Here is a 15424-nt window from a genome sequence, read left to right as displayed (position 1 = left end):
GAAGGAGAAGTGCTGAGCAAAGGGCAAAAGCCCGTTATAAAACCTCATGAGAACTCACTTTCACAAGAACGGCAAGGGAGTAACTGCCCCCATGATCCAATCACCTCCCACTGAATCCCTCCAGTGGGGACTACAATGCAAGATAATATTTGAATGGGGACACAGCCAAACCATGTCACAGGGGGAGGGCCTGTGGGGAAGCAAGGAGTGCTCAGTAGAGATTTTCCAGAGTGGAAGTTTAAGTTACCCTCTTGGACTTCGCTGGCAGAGGCGGAGTGGGCCACAATTTTTTTCTGTGGTCTCTGCTGGGAAAGATGAGTTCATACGTAAGAGTTTTCTGTCTTGCTAGGCTGCCCCTCTTTTGGTCTTTTAACCAGAGAGAGGCTTTTCCTGCTCTATGTCTGTGGCATTTACTGGTTGCCCATTTCTTTAGCATCTCATCTTTGGGACAAAAATAAAACCCACGGAAATCACCGCCCTATTGTTTCTCAGATTTTGAGATCTCTAGCTGGTCTGCCTTCTTCTCTGCACTGTTTAGTCTTCTCATGTTGTTTTATATCTACTGTCCATCTTTTTTAACTGTACTTAGCAGGAGAAATGGGGGGAAATACTTCTACTTCATCTTTTCAGAAGTTGAATGCGTACCCCATTGTTCTAATTTGCTTTTTCTTAATTAGTGAGGTTGAGTATCATTTTATGTGTTCCCTGGACATTTGATTTCCCTCCTCTAGAATTGCCTGTCTCTTCATACATACCTTTGTCTACTGTTTCTACTCGATTAACTATATTTTTCTTAATGATTTGTAGTTCTTTTTTTTTTTTTTTTTTTCCTTTTGAGACGAAGTCTTGCTCTGTCGCCCAGGCTGGAGTGCAGTGGTATAATCTCGGCTCACTGCAAACTCCACCTCACAGGTTCAAGAGACTCTCCTGCCTCAGCCTCCTGAGTAGCTGTGATTACAAGCATCCACCACCACACCCGGCTAATTTTTGTAATTTTAATACAGACAGGGATTCACCATGTTGGTCAGGCTGGTCTTGAACTCCTGACTTCAAGTGATCCTCTTGCCTTGGCCTCCCAAGGTGCTGGGATTACAGGGTGAGCCACCACATTCAGCCTAGTGTTTTATATATTCTGAATATTATTCCTTTGTCAATTTATATGTTGCATATATTTTCCCAAGTCTGTTCACTTGTTTTTGTTTTTGCTTATAACGGTTTTGTCAGAGGCCTTTACATTTTAATGCAGTCAGCATGTTGCCTTTTAATAATGAAAATGTAAGAACTGTATACATATCCGGGCAGAAGATGGTGGCCGGCGAAGGGAGCAGGTACTTCTGCAATTTGTCGAGGTACGCTCTGTAAGATGATCTCTATCACAGAAGCTGTCAAGCAGGAGGCCGCCCTGGCTGTGCACACGCTGCAAAGCGTGGGTGTGGACATGGTTCTGATCACGGGGGACAACAGAAGACAGCCAGAGCCATTGCCACCCAGGTTGACATCAACAAAGTCTTTGCAGAGGTGTTGCCTTCGCACAAGGTGGCCAAGGTTCAGGAGCTCCAGAACGAAGGGAAGAAAGTTGCCATGGTGGGGAATGGGGTCGATGATTCCCTGGCCTTTGCCCAGGCAGACGTGCACATTGCCATTGGCACCAGCACTGATGTGGCCATTGAGGCAGCCAACGTCAACGTCATCCTCATCAGAAATGATTTGCTGGACATGGTGGCTAGCATTCACCTTTCCAAGATGACTGTCCAGAGAATATGCATCAACCTGGTCCTGGCACTGATTTGTAAGCTGGTTGGGATACCCATTGCTGCAGGAGCGAGCTTTCCAGATGAGTTGAAGGTATGTGCATGGGCGGGAGATGATGGCTTATTGCAGGGCAAGGCATCATCCGTGTTGAAGGAGTGCCAGTGTTTCAGAAATGGACACAGAGCAGGTAAGTTTGATGGACAGGTAAGAGAATCACTCTCTATGTGCCAGCACTGTTCTAAGTGCCCTGGATCTTCTGGGGATGAGATTAGTGTTTTTCAGTTGTACATGGGACAGTTGAGGATCATGCTAGGCAGAGGTGAGCCCTCTCCTGGAAGAAGTTAATCTAAAAAGCATAATCTGTCTCATTTGGGAGGAGCTAAATAAATATCTCTTCAATGAAGCAAAGGTCAATCAGAAAATTTGTATTTTAGCTATAAAATTACCTATCAGAATTTACCATGAGGCATAATCTTAGTCAAACACCCAAATTAATGATTTCAGACCACAGATACTGAAACACCAAAGTGATAAAGGGGCAGGTATCTCAGCTAGCTACTGCTGCATAACAAATGACCCCAAAGTTTAGTGACTTAAAACAATGATTTGTTATTCCTTATCATTCTGTCAGCTGGGAGGTTCTGCTGGCCTCACCTGGGGTCATGCACAAGGCTACATTTAGCTAGGGTGTCAGCTTGGGACGGGCATAGCTGGGATGCTGGGTCACCTAAGTCTTTCTCTCCATGTAGTGTTGTTTTAAAATACAGGTTTTAGCGTTTCCTCAGGATGTAAAGTGTAACAAGGGGGCCGGGGTGGGCAATGTGGGTCTGTGAGGCCTATGTGTGCCCGAGTCCCCTAGCTCCCCCCGCAGCCGGCTCCGCAGTGGTACGCTCCAGTTGCCCGTTGGGGATTCGGGTTCCAGATGGAATGCTGCGTCTTCTCCGCCGCTTGTTGTGGCCGGGGTTACTGCAGCGATCGCCACAGCAGCTCTGGTGCTATGGAGGAGCCTAAGGCTAACCCTCAGCCCTACTTGGGGCTAGTCTTGGAGTTGCTGCGCAGGGTTGTGGTAGCACTGCCTGAAGGTATGAAACCAGATTCTCATCCTTATGATTTTCCATGGGAATTGGTGATACGGGCAGCTGTTGTGGGATTTTTTGCTGTTCTCTTCTTGTGGAGAAGTTTTAGATCAGTTACGAGTCGGCTTTATGTGAGAAGAGAGAAAAAGCTTGCTTTGGCACTTTCTGGACTAATTGAAGAAAAATGTAAACTACTTGAAAAATTTAGCCTTGTTCAAAAAGAGTATGAAGGCTATGAAGTAGAGTCATCTTTAAAGGATGCCAGCTTTGAGAAAGCGACAACAGAAGCACAAAGTTTGGAGGCAACCTGTGAAAAGCTGAACAGGTTCAATTCTGAACTTCAGCATGATATACTCTGTCTAGAAAAAGAGTTAAAAGAAGAGAAATCTAAACATTCTGAACAAAATGAATTGATGGCAGATATTTCCAAAAGGATACAGTCACTAGAAGATGAGTCAAAATCCCTCAAATCACAAGTAGCTGAAGCCAAAATGACTTTTAAGAGATTTCAAATGAATGAAGGACGACTGCAGATAGAAATACAAGATGCTTTGAATGAAAATTATCAACTTCAGGAAAACCAGAAACAGCTTTTGCAAGAAGCTGAAGTATGGAAAGAACAAGGGCGTGAACTTATTAAACAGAAAAGAACATTTGAAGACTCCAAAGTACACGTAGAACAAGTTTTAAATGATAAAGAAAATCACATCAGGACTCTGACTGAACGCTTGCTAAAGATGAAAGATCAGACTGCTATGCTTCGAGAAGACATAACGGTTGATGATAACTTGGAATTAGAAATGAACAATGAATCGGAAGATGGTGCTTACTTAGATAATTCTCCAAAAGGAGCTTTGAAGAAACTGATTCATGCTGCTACGTTATGTGCTTCTTTAAAAACCTTAGAAGGAGAAAGAAACCAAATTTATATTCAATTATCTGAAGTTGATAAAACAAAGGAAGAGCTTACAGAGCATATTAAAAATCTTCAGACTGAACAAGCATCTTTGCAGTCAGAAAGCACACATTTTGAAAGTGAGAATCAGAAACTTCAACAGAAACTTAAAGTAATGACTGAATTGTGTCAAGAAAATGAAACGAAACTCTACAGGAAATTAATAGTAGAGGAAAAATGCCGGTTAGAGAAAGAAGAGAAACTTTCTAAAGCAGATGAAATAATCAGCCATGCCACTGAAGAGCTGAAGACCTACAGAAAGCGAGCCAAAGATCTTGAAGAATTTGAGAGAACTATTCATTTTTATCGAAGGAAGAGTATTCTCCATAAGAAAAAAGCACATAATAATTGGTTGGCAGCTTGGACTGCTGAAAGAAACCTCAATGATTTGAGGAAAGAAAATGCTCACAACAGACAAAAATTAACTGATATAGAGTTTAAAATAAAACTTTTAGAAAAAGATCGTCATGCACTTGATGTTCCAAATACAGCATTTGGCAGAGAGCATTCCCCATATGCTCCCTCACCATTGGGTTGGCCTTCATCTGAAATGGGTCAGCCTTCATCTGAAATGAGAGCTTTTCTCTATCCTCCGACTTTGTTGGAGGGTCCACTGAGACGCTTACCTTTGCTTCCAGGGGGAGGAGGAAGAGGCCCAGGAGGCCCAGAGAATCCTCTGGACTGTCAGATGACCAATGAAAGAGGAGAAGCAAGCTGTGATAGGTTAACCAGTCCTCACAGGGCTCCTTCTGGCACTGGGCCCCTGTCGCCTCTGTGGGAACAGGACCGTAGGATGGTGTTTCCTCCACCGGGACAGTCATATCCTGATTCAGCTTTTCCTCCACAAAGGCAAGACAGATTTCATTCTAATTCTGCTAGACGCTCTGGACCAGCAGAACTCAGAAGTTTTAATACACCTTCTTTGGGTAAATTGGATGGGTCAGTGCCTTCAGAAATGGAATCCGGTAGAAATGATACCAAAGATAATCTTGGTAATTTAAAGGTGCCTAATTCATCTCTTCCCACTGAAAATGAAGCAACTGGGCCTGGCTTTATTCCTCCACCTCTTGCTCCAATCAGAGGTCCATCGTTTCCAGTAGATACAAGGGGCCCGTTCATGAGAAGAGGACCTCCTTTCCCTCCACCTCCTCCAGGAACCATGTTTGGAGCTTCTCGAGATTATTGTCCACCAAGGGTTGTCCCCGGTCCACCACGTGCTCCATTTGCAATGAGAAATGTCTATCCACCGAGGGGTTTTCCTCCTTACCGTCCCCCAAGACCTGGATTTCCACCCCCCACCACCACATTCTGAAGGTAGAAAGAGTTTCCATCAGGGTTGAGTCCGACTTCAAATGAGCCTGCTACTGAACATCCAGAAACACAGCAAGAAACCTGACAACATGTTTGCCCTCTTCAAAAGTAATTTTGACTGATCTCATTTTCAGTTTAAGTAACTGCTGTTACTTAAGTGATTACACTTCTGTTCAGATTGAAACTTAATGGAATTATAATTTTCAGGATAGTATTTTGTAAATGAGAATAATTTAAATATGAATCTTAGGAGTAATTTATTTTCATTTTATTTTATTCTAGATAGTATAACTTTTAATTTGATTAATCCACTATTATATAAACAATGGTGGGAGTTTTATATATGTAATCTTGCAGGTGGGGAGGTTTTAAATTGTCTTTATGCCAAGAACTGTATTTACTGTGGTTGTAGACAAATGTGAAAGTAACTTTATGCTTAAATTTTAATTGATTTTATAAAAACTATATAAATATGTATAGGTGGGAATGTAGAATACTATGTAACTGTTAGAATATTTAACTTTAAACCAAGATCTATCTTGGAACTCCTGTCTTATAGATTTTATATCCTCTTTCAGTACTTTGATAGTGTAAAACATTTAGAGTAGAAAGTATTCCTGTTTCCTCTGTTTTCCTCAAAAACGGTTTCTTCGCCCTCCCTTTCCTTCCCTTTGTCTTCCCTATGCTAATTTCTTCCTTAGTTTGTCATCCTATCATTACATAATTGTATTGTTATTTCTTTTGTTTTATTTTTATTTGGTGGAAACAACTCTATCCAGACCTTTTACTTTCCCCAGAATTATATAGATAGATTTTTCCTGATTTCTTTCCCAACCTTTACCTCTGTTGGTGCTCTAATAGTTTTAGTTTTATGTTCTGCTTTTCTCTTGCTGTGGCAAGGGGAAAGAGTAAACCTAAGATTGTGTTTAATTGCAATTGGTGAATTTGATCTCTGATTTAGCTCTCTTCTCTGGAATTCTGTTAAAGGGTGAAATGTGTCTTGTCCCCTGAGAGATGCCCTCAAATTTTGGATTAGTCCTTCATGCAAGCTGGGCCACCAAGCCATTGCTTCTTTTGGGGACAACCTGTCCTCCCTTTTAAAAACTATCCTGGCTCACATGCCTCCCACAGCAGTTAATGCCACTCCAGCTTGAATGTAATAAAAGAAAAGTAAGGATTTGGGACATGATGTGCCCTTATTGTACAGTGGGGCCTCCTATACATTTTCCATCTTCCCTTGAACCATCACTATCCTCAGTGACTTTATGTCTCTTTTCCTCTTGTTCTGTTAAAACCGTGTTTGCTAGTAGAAAAATTTAACTCCCGGTGATTTTTTAATACTAGACCTCTTGCCTTTTTTCCAGTGAGACAAAAATAGAATGGTAAGCCTAGTGGTTTCTTCCTTCACTGTCGAATACTCTTTATCCAAGGTATCAAGGAAGAACTTCTAATCAGAAAAGACATATAGTATTTTCACAACTAGGTAGCATATCTCACTCCCAGAATGGAAGTTAGGTGGGGATTGTAAGATTAAGGAGATTGTTCTGGATTTCTGTCTATGTATTATATCCACAGAACTCTTTCTGGAGGAATTTTATGTTGGGCCAGGCATCCATTTCCAGAGTTTTCCATTTCTAGATACTTCCAAAGTTAGAGCACTGTTCCTAAATAATTTGTTCGCTTTATTTATGAATTTATTGTTCATTCCATTTCATTAGGTTCAGGATGAAACAGGTATTATCATCTCTTTGTGTCTACCTTGCCACCTGTCCCCCAGAATAGGCCCGAATGAGATTGAAAATGTCACTTCAATTCCTTGTGTCTGACATTGCTTGTTTGTAACTAAGAAAAATAATGTTTGCTTTTGTTGAATGTACTAATTTTTTTCGATGAACCTAATAAACTAAAAAGAAAGTTGAAATAATAAATAGTGAACCATTATAAAAATTCATGTTGAGTCAGTCTTCCTTCAGAAATTTTTCCTCAAACTCTCTTACCAAATTTTATCTATGAATAAATTATCATATGCACATTATCTAAGAACATTATCTATGAACCGGGTAGCACATTATCTATGGCAGCACATTATCTATGAACCGGGTTGCCAATCCTCACCAATCCTTAATCTTCTTTTCCTTTCTTCCCTCCCTCCCTCCCTCCCTCTTTCTTTCTTTCCTTCTTTCCTTCTCTGTCTCTCTCTTTCTTCTTTCAAGGGAAGTATCTCTGTATGGAGATCTCACTTCTAAAGGTGTGGAGGGATAACTGGGTGGCTTTCACTAAGATACAGTTGACTTAAACCAACTGAACTGCCTGGTCTTACTAACATTCTGCATCCATTCTCTCCTCTGCAGTTTTAAAATAGCAGCCCGTGTCCACTGTATCCTTACCAAGTCCCATTCCTTCCCCCGGTTGACTTCTACTATTCCTTAAGCTACCAGTTTAAATATCATTTGATATGATTTCTCTGGGACTCCTGTCTTACTCTCCAAGACTGGCTGAGGTGCCCCGCATGTGAATCCTCTCCCATAACATACAGTCTCTACCCTTGTCTGCAGTGATCAGCCTGTATGGTGATGAACTATATATTTTTATTTCCTGTTGGATAGTAAACCAGGAGGGCACGGACTAAGCACCCAGTTCAGTCCTTTGCACATCATTGCCTTTCAATGAATATGTGTTTCATGACTAAATTTTTAAAAACTTGATAATATTTCCAAAGTTTTTAAGGCATTTTGAAGTTCAGAATAGTCAAGTTGGTTCTCATCACCTCATCTTTTGTGGTTTATTGAAAGGAATGCATACATCCTCTCAATTCACAAACGTATGATTGTGTGGACCAAATTTTTAAAGGAATTTGGCAAAACACCAGAGCTAGGTTACATTCTTAAGCAGCTGAGCAGCCACAGGTTTCATCACACTATTATTAATGGCTTTATTTTCCCATCACTGTTGCATCATTATGCCCTTTGCAGAATTCATCAAAGGCACAATCTCTGCCCTGAGGCTTTGGATTTTATCATTCCACTGCCTGAAGTCATCCATCTGAGAAGCCGGGTAATACACTCCTACCTCTGAAGGGTGTTGAACATCAATTAAGTAATGCTCAGCTGTCTTCAGTATGAAGATGCATTCAAATGAACATGTCCCTCATCTATTCTATTAATAATTATACCCCGTGTTTGAGCAAGGTGGCTAAGACCACAGAGCATTCAGATTTGCAAGGATTTTGCATGCAGTGCAAAGCCTGTTGTCTTTAAATGTAAAGTGTCAATAGGAGGCATTAAAATGTCAGCACCTTTTCAGGAATTCCGCTCATTAAAACGACTGCAAAAGAGTCCTCTGAATACATCACCGTAGACCAAGTTATAGTCTAAGCATTAGATCAGATAGGAGCCTCCAGAGACTTCCTGAAGTGTGAGGAACAAGTGTTTTAAATGGTGGGGTGACATGGTGGGAGGGGGTCTTGGAAGAATCTGAATTTGCCGGACACTCCCATCCCCCAACTTGGCAGTTGATCAACTTGACACTTCCCGGCTCTAATTTTCTTCCTCCTCGTTTTTATTTCACGGCATTCCCAATTATGCAGCTGCCAGGAAAGGAAGCAATGGAATTTCAATATAGGAAAGACCAGGCCACTTCTTTTCGGACTAGACACTTATGCACAAAGAGCCAGTAGGTCACATCTTCTGCCGGCTCGGAGATGCTTCCAGGACAACCAAGCAAGGTCGAGCGACAACATCAGCCTCTTTGGCTTCGCTCTTTCCTCAGCGGTCACACGATTTCTCAGCTGCCCAGGGGATCATCTATAATAGGCCATTTTATTTGGTAAATGTTTCCCCACTTACTGAAGAGTTCATTATTAATGACCAGAAAGGAAACTCCTGCCTCCCGTGGCAGAAGTTGATACATTTGCTCTGTATAATTGCTGTGAAGAGTTAGCTGTGTGGTTGTGCAGCTGAAATAAATTGCCTTCTTCCCATAAGAGCCTCCCTGAGTGTCACGGGAGAGCTAGAAGGAAGCTGGCCGCAGAGACTAATCTCTTCCCTAACGCCGTAGACGGTTCCAGAGGCTGAAGACAGATGGCAAGTTTGAGATGAATAGCATTTTTTAATGGCTTCAAAATAGCTCTGTCTGTAAACAGCTTTTCTGAATGACAGTACCTAGTACGATTTAATTTATCTATTGCTGCTGTTGTTAGATCCTCTGAGAACTTTCCCCCAGTCCCTGTATTAGGACAAACACTAATCTCACTTCAAAGGGGGAAAATCTAGAACGGGAGGAGGCAAGTGGAACGAAAAGGTAAGAAGAATTTCGACCTACAAATAAATGACAGGTATCCTCCAAACACAGCAGTCTCTTGTAGCCTGGAACTTGAAGAAAGTAACTCTGTGTTAAGATTTAAGAGCAGAAGTTGAACTCTGAACTCTGAAATGAAATAGGCCCAAATACTAGGAGAAAAGGTCATGATAAGACAGCACACCTTGGTCTGTTTCTGATTGATAAGAATTCACATTCCACCAATGAGATTAATCCTTTGTCATTCATGCACATGGTTTGGGAAATGCTACTATGGGTGAGAACACAGGTATTTTTCATAGGCTATCAAGGAAAAAAATGAGTATAAAAGGAAATTGGGGGCAGATGTGGTGGCTCACGCCTGTAATCCCAGCACTTTGGGAGACCAAGGCAGGCAGATCACTTGAGGTCAAGAGTTTGAGACTAGCTGGGCAACATGGTGAAACCCCATCCCTACTAAAAAAAAGACAGGGTGGTGCGCCTGTAGTCTCAGCTACTCAGGAGGTTAAGGCACAAGAAACGCTTGAACCCAGGAGGTGGAGGTTGCAGTGAGCTGAGATCATGCCACTGCACTCCAGCCTGGGTGACAGACAGAGACTCTGTCTCAGGGAGAAAAAAAAAAGTAATCAGTGTTAATAATTAAGTGAAGAAATAAGTTTGTACCTCTAATTTCCAATTTCCAGTTTCTACAAATGTCTATTAAAACGGCATGTTTCCCATAAGAAGCCACTTTAAAGGGGCATAGTAGAGCAGTTAATAGAAAATGCTAGCATTTCTTACAAAGTAGTAGATGTAATAAGCCTGAAATTAAAGAGTGAGAATTAAGCAGAGGGGAAGTTCAACAGGAATAATGATATTATGTTAAGTAAAAATAGTCACAAACCAATTACAGAAAGTTAGACCGTGGTCAGACTTTTTCCTTCTGATACTGGAGGTAAAATGATGTAAAAAGCTGCTCTTTCTTATTCTGTATTGCATCATTCTTTCAAAACACACACAAGTGCTAGCAATTGGTGACCACTTGAAATTTATGCTTGTTTTAGTAAAGCATTATAGTTGCATTGGAATGACTGTCTCGGTGTCTGAAATCTGAAATAAACCTGGCTTGTTTTCCCATATTGTTCATTCAGTTTTACAGATATTTATTAATTGCCTGCAATGTCCAAAGCATTTGTAACAATGACCACATTTTACAAGCCCCAAAGTGGGTCAACAGTACTTATTTGCATAGTAGGATGAAATATTTAAAATTGAGAGTGTCTCCAAAATTCAAATTAAAAGCTTGGTGCCAAGAGCGGAAAGGAAAAATAAGAAAGTTACTCAAAAGTTTATGTGCAGAGGAATTAAATGCCCCCACACACAATATTCAGTTGCTGCAAAAGTAACTGAGGTTTTTGCTATTAAAAATAGTGGATGGCAAAGTAAGGCAGGTGACTCAAGAAGGCACAACCAGCACTGTGTGGCCATCATGTATCCAGAGTCCCAGGTCCACCACTTACTGCTCTTGTGACTCTGAACAGGTCCTGGGACCTCTGTGAAGCCTGGTTTGGAGAGAACACTATCCAGTCAACAGATGTGTTGTAGGGAACCTGGAACTGTGTCTGTCACATAAGAGCTAGTCTAAAAAAATGTTTTAAGTACCTGTGGATTCAAAAGAGGAAGTCGCATTAGCCTAGGGAAAGCTAAACAGGAAAGGATCCATTCTTTTTAAAAGGTGGTATATAAGTTGTCTGGGGCTTGAGGCTATACTGGGGAGATAGGAGCTTTGTCTGTCTAGAGAAGGGAAAGAATCAGTAAAGCTTCCAATGCTCCTACACCATTAGCAGTTCTGGGGACAAGCACCTGCACAGTGGAGGAAATTAGTCGGGAAGATAAAGAGAAGAGAGCCAAGAACAAAGGCTTGGGCAATGCTGACGTTTAAAGGAGGAAGTATAGAGAGCAAAGATGGAGAGAAAGTGGTCTGAAAGTTTGGAGGAAAAGCAGAAGTGACAGTGTCACGGGAGCCAAGGGACAAACAAGTGCCAAAAGGGAGCAGTGGTGTCCAAAGCTTCAGTGAGATGGATGGGAATGAAAACCAAGAGGAGGTCAATGAGTTCAGCTGTTATGGGATCAATGGTGGCCTGTGACAGTAACCCTATAATGACATTCACCATGACTCAAGACATGTGTATCTTAAAGAGGTTGGGTTCATTATGTTGTATTCTGAAGGCCACGGCCAATTCAGGCCATGAATCAAGGCCTTACTCATGTCTATAAGGAACAGGGTGGGCATTAGGATGGCAGGAAAGCTGGATTTCCTGTGAAGACATTCCTACTCAAAAGGTAAGCAGGAGACAAATCTCTCTGGGTCTCACTTTCTTGAATGTGGACTTCCAGAGGAGTTTAAAAAGAACTTGAAGAAGCTCCAACATAGGAGGAAAGATGTTCTCTGGCAGGGAAGTGTCCTCACACTGGATGCTGTAGGAGAAAGCTTTACTTTGTTGGGTGGTATATACGTCCATTCTCACATTGCTAATAAGGACATACCCAAGACTGAGTAATTTATAAAGGAAAGAGGTTTAATGGACTCACAGTTCCACATGACTGGGGAGGCCTCACAATCATGGCAGAAGGCAAAGGAGGAGCAAAGTCATGTCTTACATGGCAACAGGCAAGAGAGATTGTATGCAAGGGGAACTGCCCTTTATAAAGCCCTTAGATCTCATGAAATTTATTCACTTTCGTGAGAACAGCATGAGAAAAACCCACCCCCATGGTTCAATTACCTCCCACCGGGTCCCTCCCATGACATGTGAGGATTATGGGAGCTACAATTCAAGATGAGATTTGGGTGAGGACACAGCCAAACCATATCAAGTGGATAATTTGGTTTCAGGTTGTTTCTTCAATTTGTTTACCCCAAATCTTCAGTCTCGTTTAAAGGGTTCTGACTGGACTTAGTTGTGCCAGAAGTGAATTAACAAAAAGTGTTGTCTGGCCTCAAGTAGACTGGGGTGTTAAAGAGGGCACAGCACCTCTTGAGGCCCACATGGGGATGACACCTGCTACGACAGGAAACCAGAGTCCAGGGGAGGCTAGAAATAAGAGAAACCAACATTCAGAGGCAAAGGGTTTAGAGATGAACAGAAGGTGAGAGGCAGCAACAACTTTATTCCCTCTTCCCTGAATCAATGCTTATGCACACTGCAGATGAGGAAGAGCGTGGGGAGCAATTAGGGCTGTGGGTTTATCATGGAGTAAGGCACTGCTGCTGCTTGCAAGGAACCTAAGAAACTAACAGGGTTTAGAGACACCCTCGGGTGCCTGGAGAAGTGGCATGTTTGTAAACAGGGCAGAGGGTTCTGTAAGTGAGGGAGGGGGAGCATACAAGACATGGAGAGGCTGGGGGAGGTGCTGGGAGAAGTGGGGTCCAAGGCTTAAGTGTGTGGTCACCCTTGCAGATTCCTCTTTTGCAGCAGAAGGAGACACACACAAAAAGAATATCAGTGATTTTTGAGGAGCAGAAAGGGGAAGCAGTGAAAATCAGATGGCAGTGGCTGTTTATGCAAAATAGAAAGTGAGATCTGTGGAGGGCAGGGCCAGGGTGGAGAGCTGTGAGTGCAGTTTGGAAAAGTAGAAAGGAAAGGGGTGCCATGAAGTCCTGAAGCCCGCTGTTTGCAGGAGCACATTGTCATCGCCTGGTGACAAGCCGCCAGAATTGCAGGTGGCGGGCCTTCAAGGGAAGACATCAAGGCCTCCAGCAGAGCTGCTGGCTGAGCTAGCTTAAACTCATGAGGGGCAACTGCCATCAGATTGTGGCCTTGGAAATCATGTTGAGATGCAAGAGAGAGTGATGTAACCATGCCAAGAAAAGCTCACTGTTCCTTGGCACTTGCCAGTCCCTCCCTGGACTACCTCTCAGGTGCTTCTCTGCCTAACAAACTCCTATTCAACCATGAAAGCTCAGGCAGAACTAGTCTTCCCTGTCTGCTGCACTCCCAATAGTATTTGTGCATCTGCCATTTAGCAAGATTGATGCACCTGTGTGTTCCAACCCCAGACTGTGAGCTCCCTGGAAGAGCATGTTAAAAATGAAGAATCTCAGACCCCTCCCCAGACCTAGAGTCAGAACCTGCATTGTAACAAGAACCTCCACTGGTTCAGGTGCACATTCAGAATTGAGAAGCCTTGATATCAGTGGTAAAGAACTCATATAGGTAATGTACTGTTATGGAAGATGCAGTCTGGCATTTTTCTGTTTTATTCTGTTTCATGTTTTTTATTATGATTATACTTTCAGTTCTGGGGTACATGTGCAGAATGTGCAGGTTTGTTACATAGGTATACACGTGCCATGGTGGTTTGCTGCACCCATCAACCCGTCATCTACATTAGGTATTTCTCCTAATGCTACCCATCCCCTAGCCCTCCACTCGCTGACATGCCCCAGTGTGTGATGTTCCCCTCCCTGTGTCCACGTGTTCTCATTGTTCAGCTCCCACTTATGAGTGTTTGGTTTGGTTGTCTGTTCTTGTGTTAGTTTGCTGAGAATGATGGTTTCCAGCTTCATCCATGTCCCTGCAAAAGTTTGCTGGAGGTCCACTCCAGACCCTGTTTGCCTGGGTATCACCAGCAGATGTTGTAGAATAGCAAAGATTGCTGTCTGTTCCTTCCTCTGGGAGCTTTGTCCCAGAGGGGCACCCACCAGATGCCAGTCAGAGCTCTCCTGTGTGAGGTGTCTGTCGGCCCCTACTGTGAGATGTCTCCCAGTCAGAATACATGGGGGTCAGGGACTCACTTGAGGAGGCAGTGTGTCCCTTATTAGAGCTCGAACGCTGAGCTGGGAGATCTGCTGCTGTCTTCAGAGCTGCCAGGCAGGGTCGTGTAAGTCTGCTGAAGCTGCACCCACAACTGCCCCTTCCCTCAGGTGCGCTGCCCCAGGGAGGTGGGGGTTTTATCTATAAGTCACTGACTGGGCCTACTGCCTTTTTTTCAGAGATGCTTTGCCCACAGAGGGGGGAGTCTGGAGAGGCAGTCTGGCTGCGGCGGCCTTGCTGAGCTGTGGTTGGCTCCACCCAGTTCAAACTTCCTGCACCTTGATTTTCTCTGTTTCATGTTTTTGAAATGCTGGTCCTGACCCACTACATTTATTTTATTTATTTATTTTTTTTGCAGATATATAAGAGGAGATTTATTTTTTTATTTTTATTTTTTTATTATACTTTAAGTTCCAGGGTACATGTGCACAACGTACAGGTTTGTTACATATGTATACTTGTACCATGTTGGTGTGCTGCACCCATCAACTCGTCATTTACATCAGTTATAACTCCCAATGCCATCCCTCCCCCCTGCCCCCTCCCCATAATAGGCCCTGGTGTGTGATGTTCCCCTTCCCATGTCCAAGTGATCTCATTGTTCAATTCCCACCTATGAGTGAGAACATGCGGTGTTTGGTTTTCTGTTCTTGCAAAAGTTTGCTGAGAATGATGGTTTCCAGCTGCACCCATGTCCCTACAAAGGACACAAACTCATCCCTTTTTATGGCTGCATAGTATTCCATGGTGTATATGTGCCACATTTTCTTAATCCAGTCTATCACTGATGGACATTTGGGTTGATTCCAATCTTTGCTATTGTGAATAGTGCCGCAATAAACATACATGTCCATGTGTCTTTATAGCAGCATGATTTATAATCCTTTGGGTATATACCCAGTAATGGGATGGCTGGGTCATATGGTACATCTAGTTCTAGATCCTTGAGGAATCGCCATACTGTTTTCCATAATGGTTGAACTAGTTTACAGTCCCATCAACAGTGTAAAAGTGTTCCTATTTCTCCACATCCTCTCCAGCACCTGTTGTTTCCTGACTTTTTAATGATCGCCATTCTAACTGGTGTGAGATGGTATCTCATTGTGGTTTTGATTTGCATTTCTCTGATGGCCAGTGATGATGAGCATTTTTTCGTGTGTCTGTTGGCTGTATGAATGTCTTCTTTTGAGAAATGTCTGTTCATATCCTTTGCCCACTTTTTCATGGGGTTGTTTGTT

The 15424-nt window shown here is 42.7% G+C and overlaps 1 protein-coding gene and 1 pseudogene across 1 annotated transcript; both read left to right on the top strand.

The window, feature by feature from the left end:
• The first annotated feature begins 1055 nt into the window (after positions 1 to 1055).
• Positions 1056 to 2125, top strand: LOC101002684 (annotated as a pseudogene).
• A 447-nt stretch (positions 2126 to 2572) lies between these two features.
• On the top strand, positions 2573 to 5913 carry CTAGE1 (cutaneous T cell lymphoma-associated antigen 1). The gene has a single exon (XM_017951615.3). It carries the CDS (start codon positions 2675 to 2677, stop codon positions 5093 to 5095), a length of 2421 nt encoding a protein of 806 aa, XP_017807104.3. The 5' UTR covers positions 2573 to 2674; the 3' UTR covers positions 5096 to 5913.
• Positions 5914 to 15424: the final 9511 nt, after the last annotated feature.

This window comes from Papio anubis, chromosome 19 (genome assembly GCF_008728515.1).
Source record: "Papio anubis isolate 15944 chromosome 19, Panubis1.0, whole genome shotgun sequence".
Taxonomy (NCBI): Eukaryota; Metazoa; Chordata; class Mammalia; order Primates; family Cercopithecidae; genus Papio; species Papio anubis.
The sequence above is the reverse complement of the archived record's forward strand: the minus strand, read 5'-3'. Positions and strand labels throughout refer to the sequence as shown.

Excerpts from the sequence above, each read along its gene's own strand:
- CTAGE1 (XM_017951615.3), top strand. The coding sequence starts at position 2,675 with ATGGAATGCTGCGTCTTCTCCGCCGCTTGTTGTGGCCGGGGTTACTGC.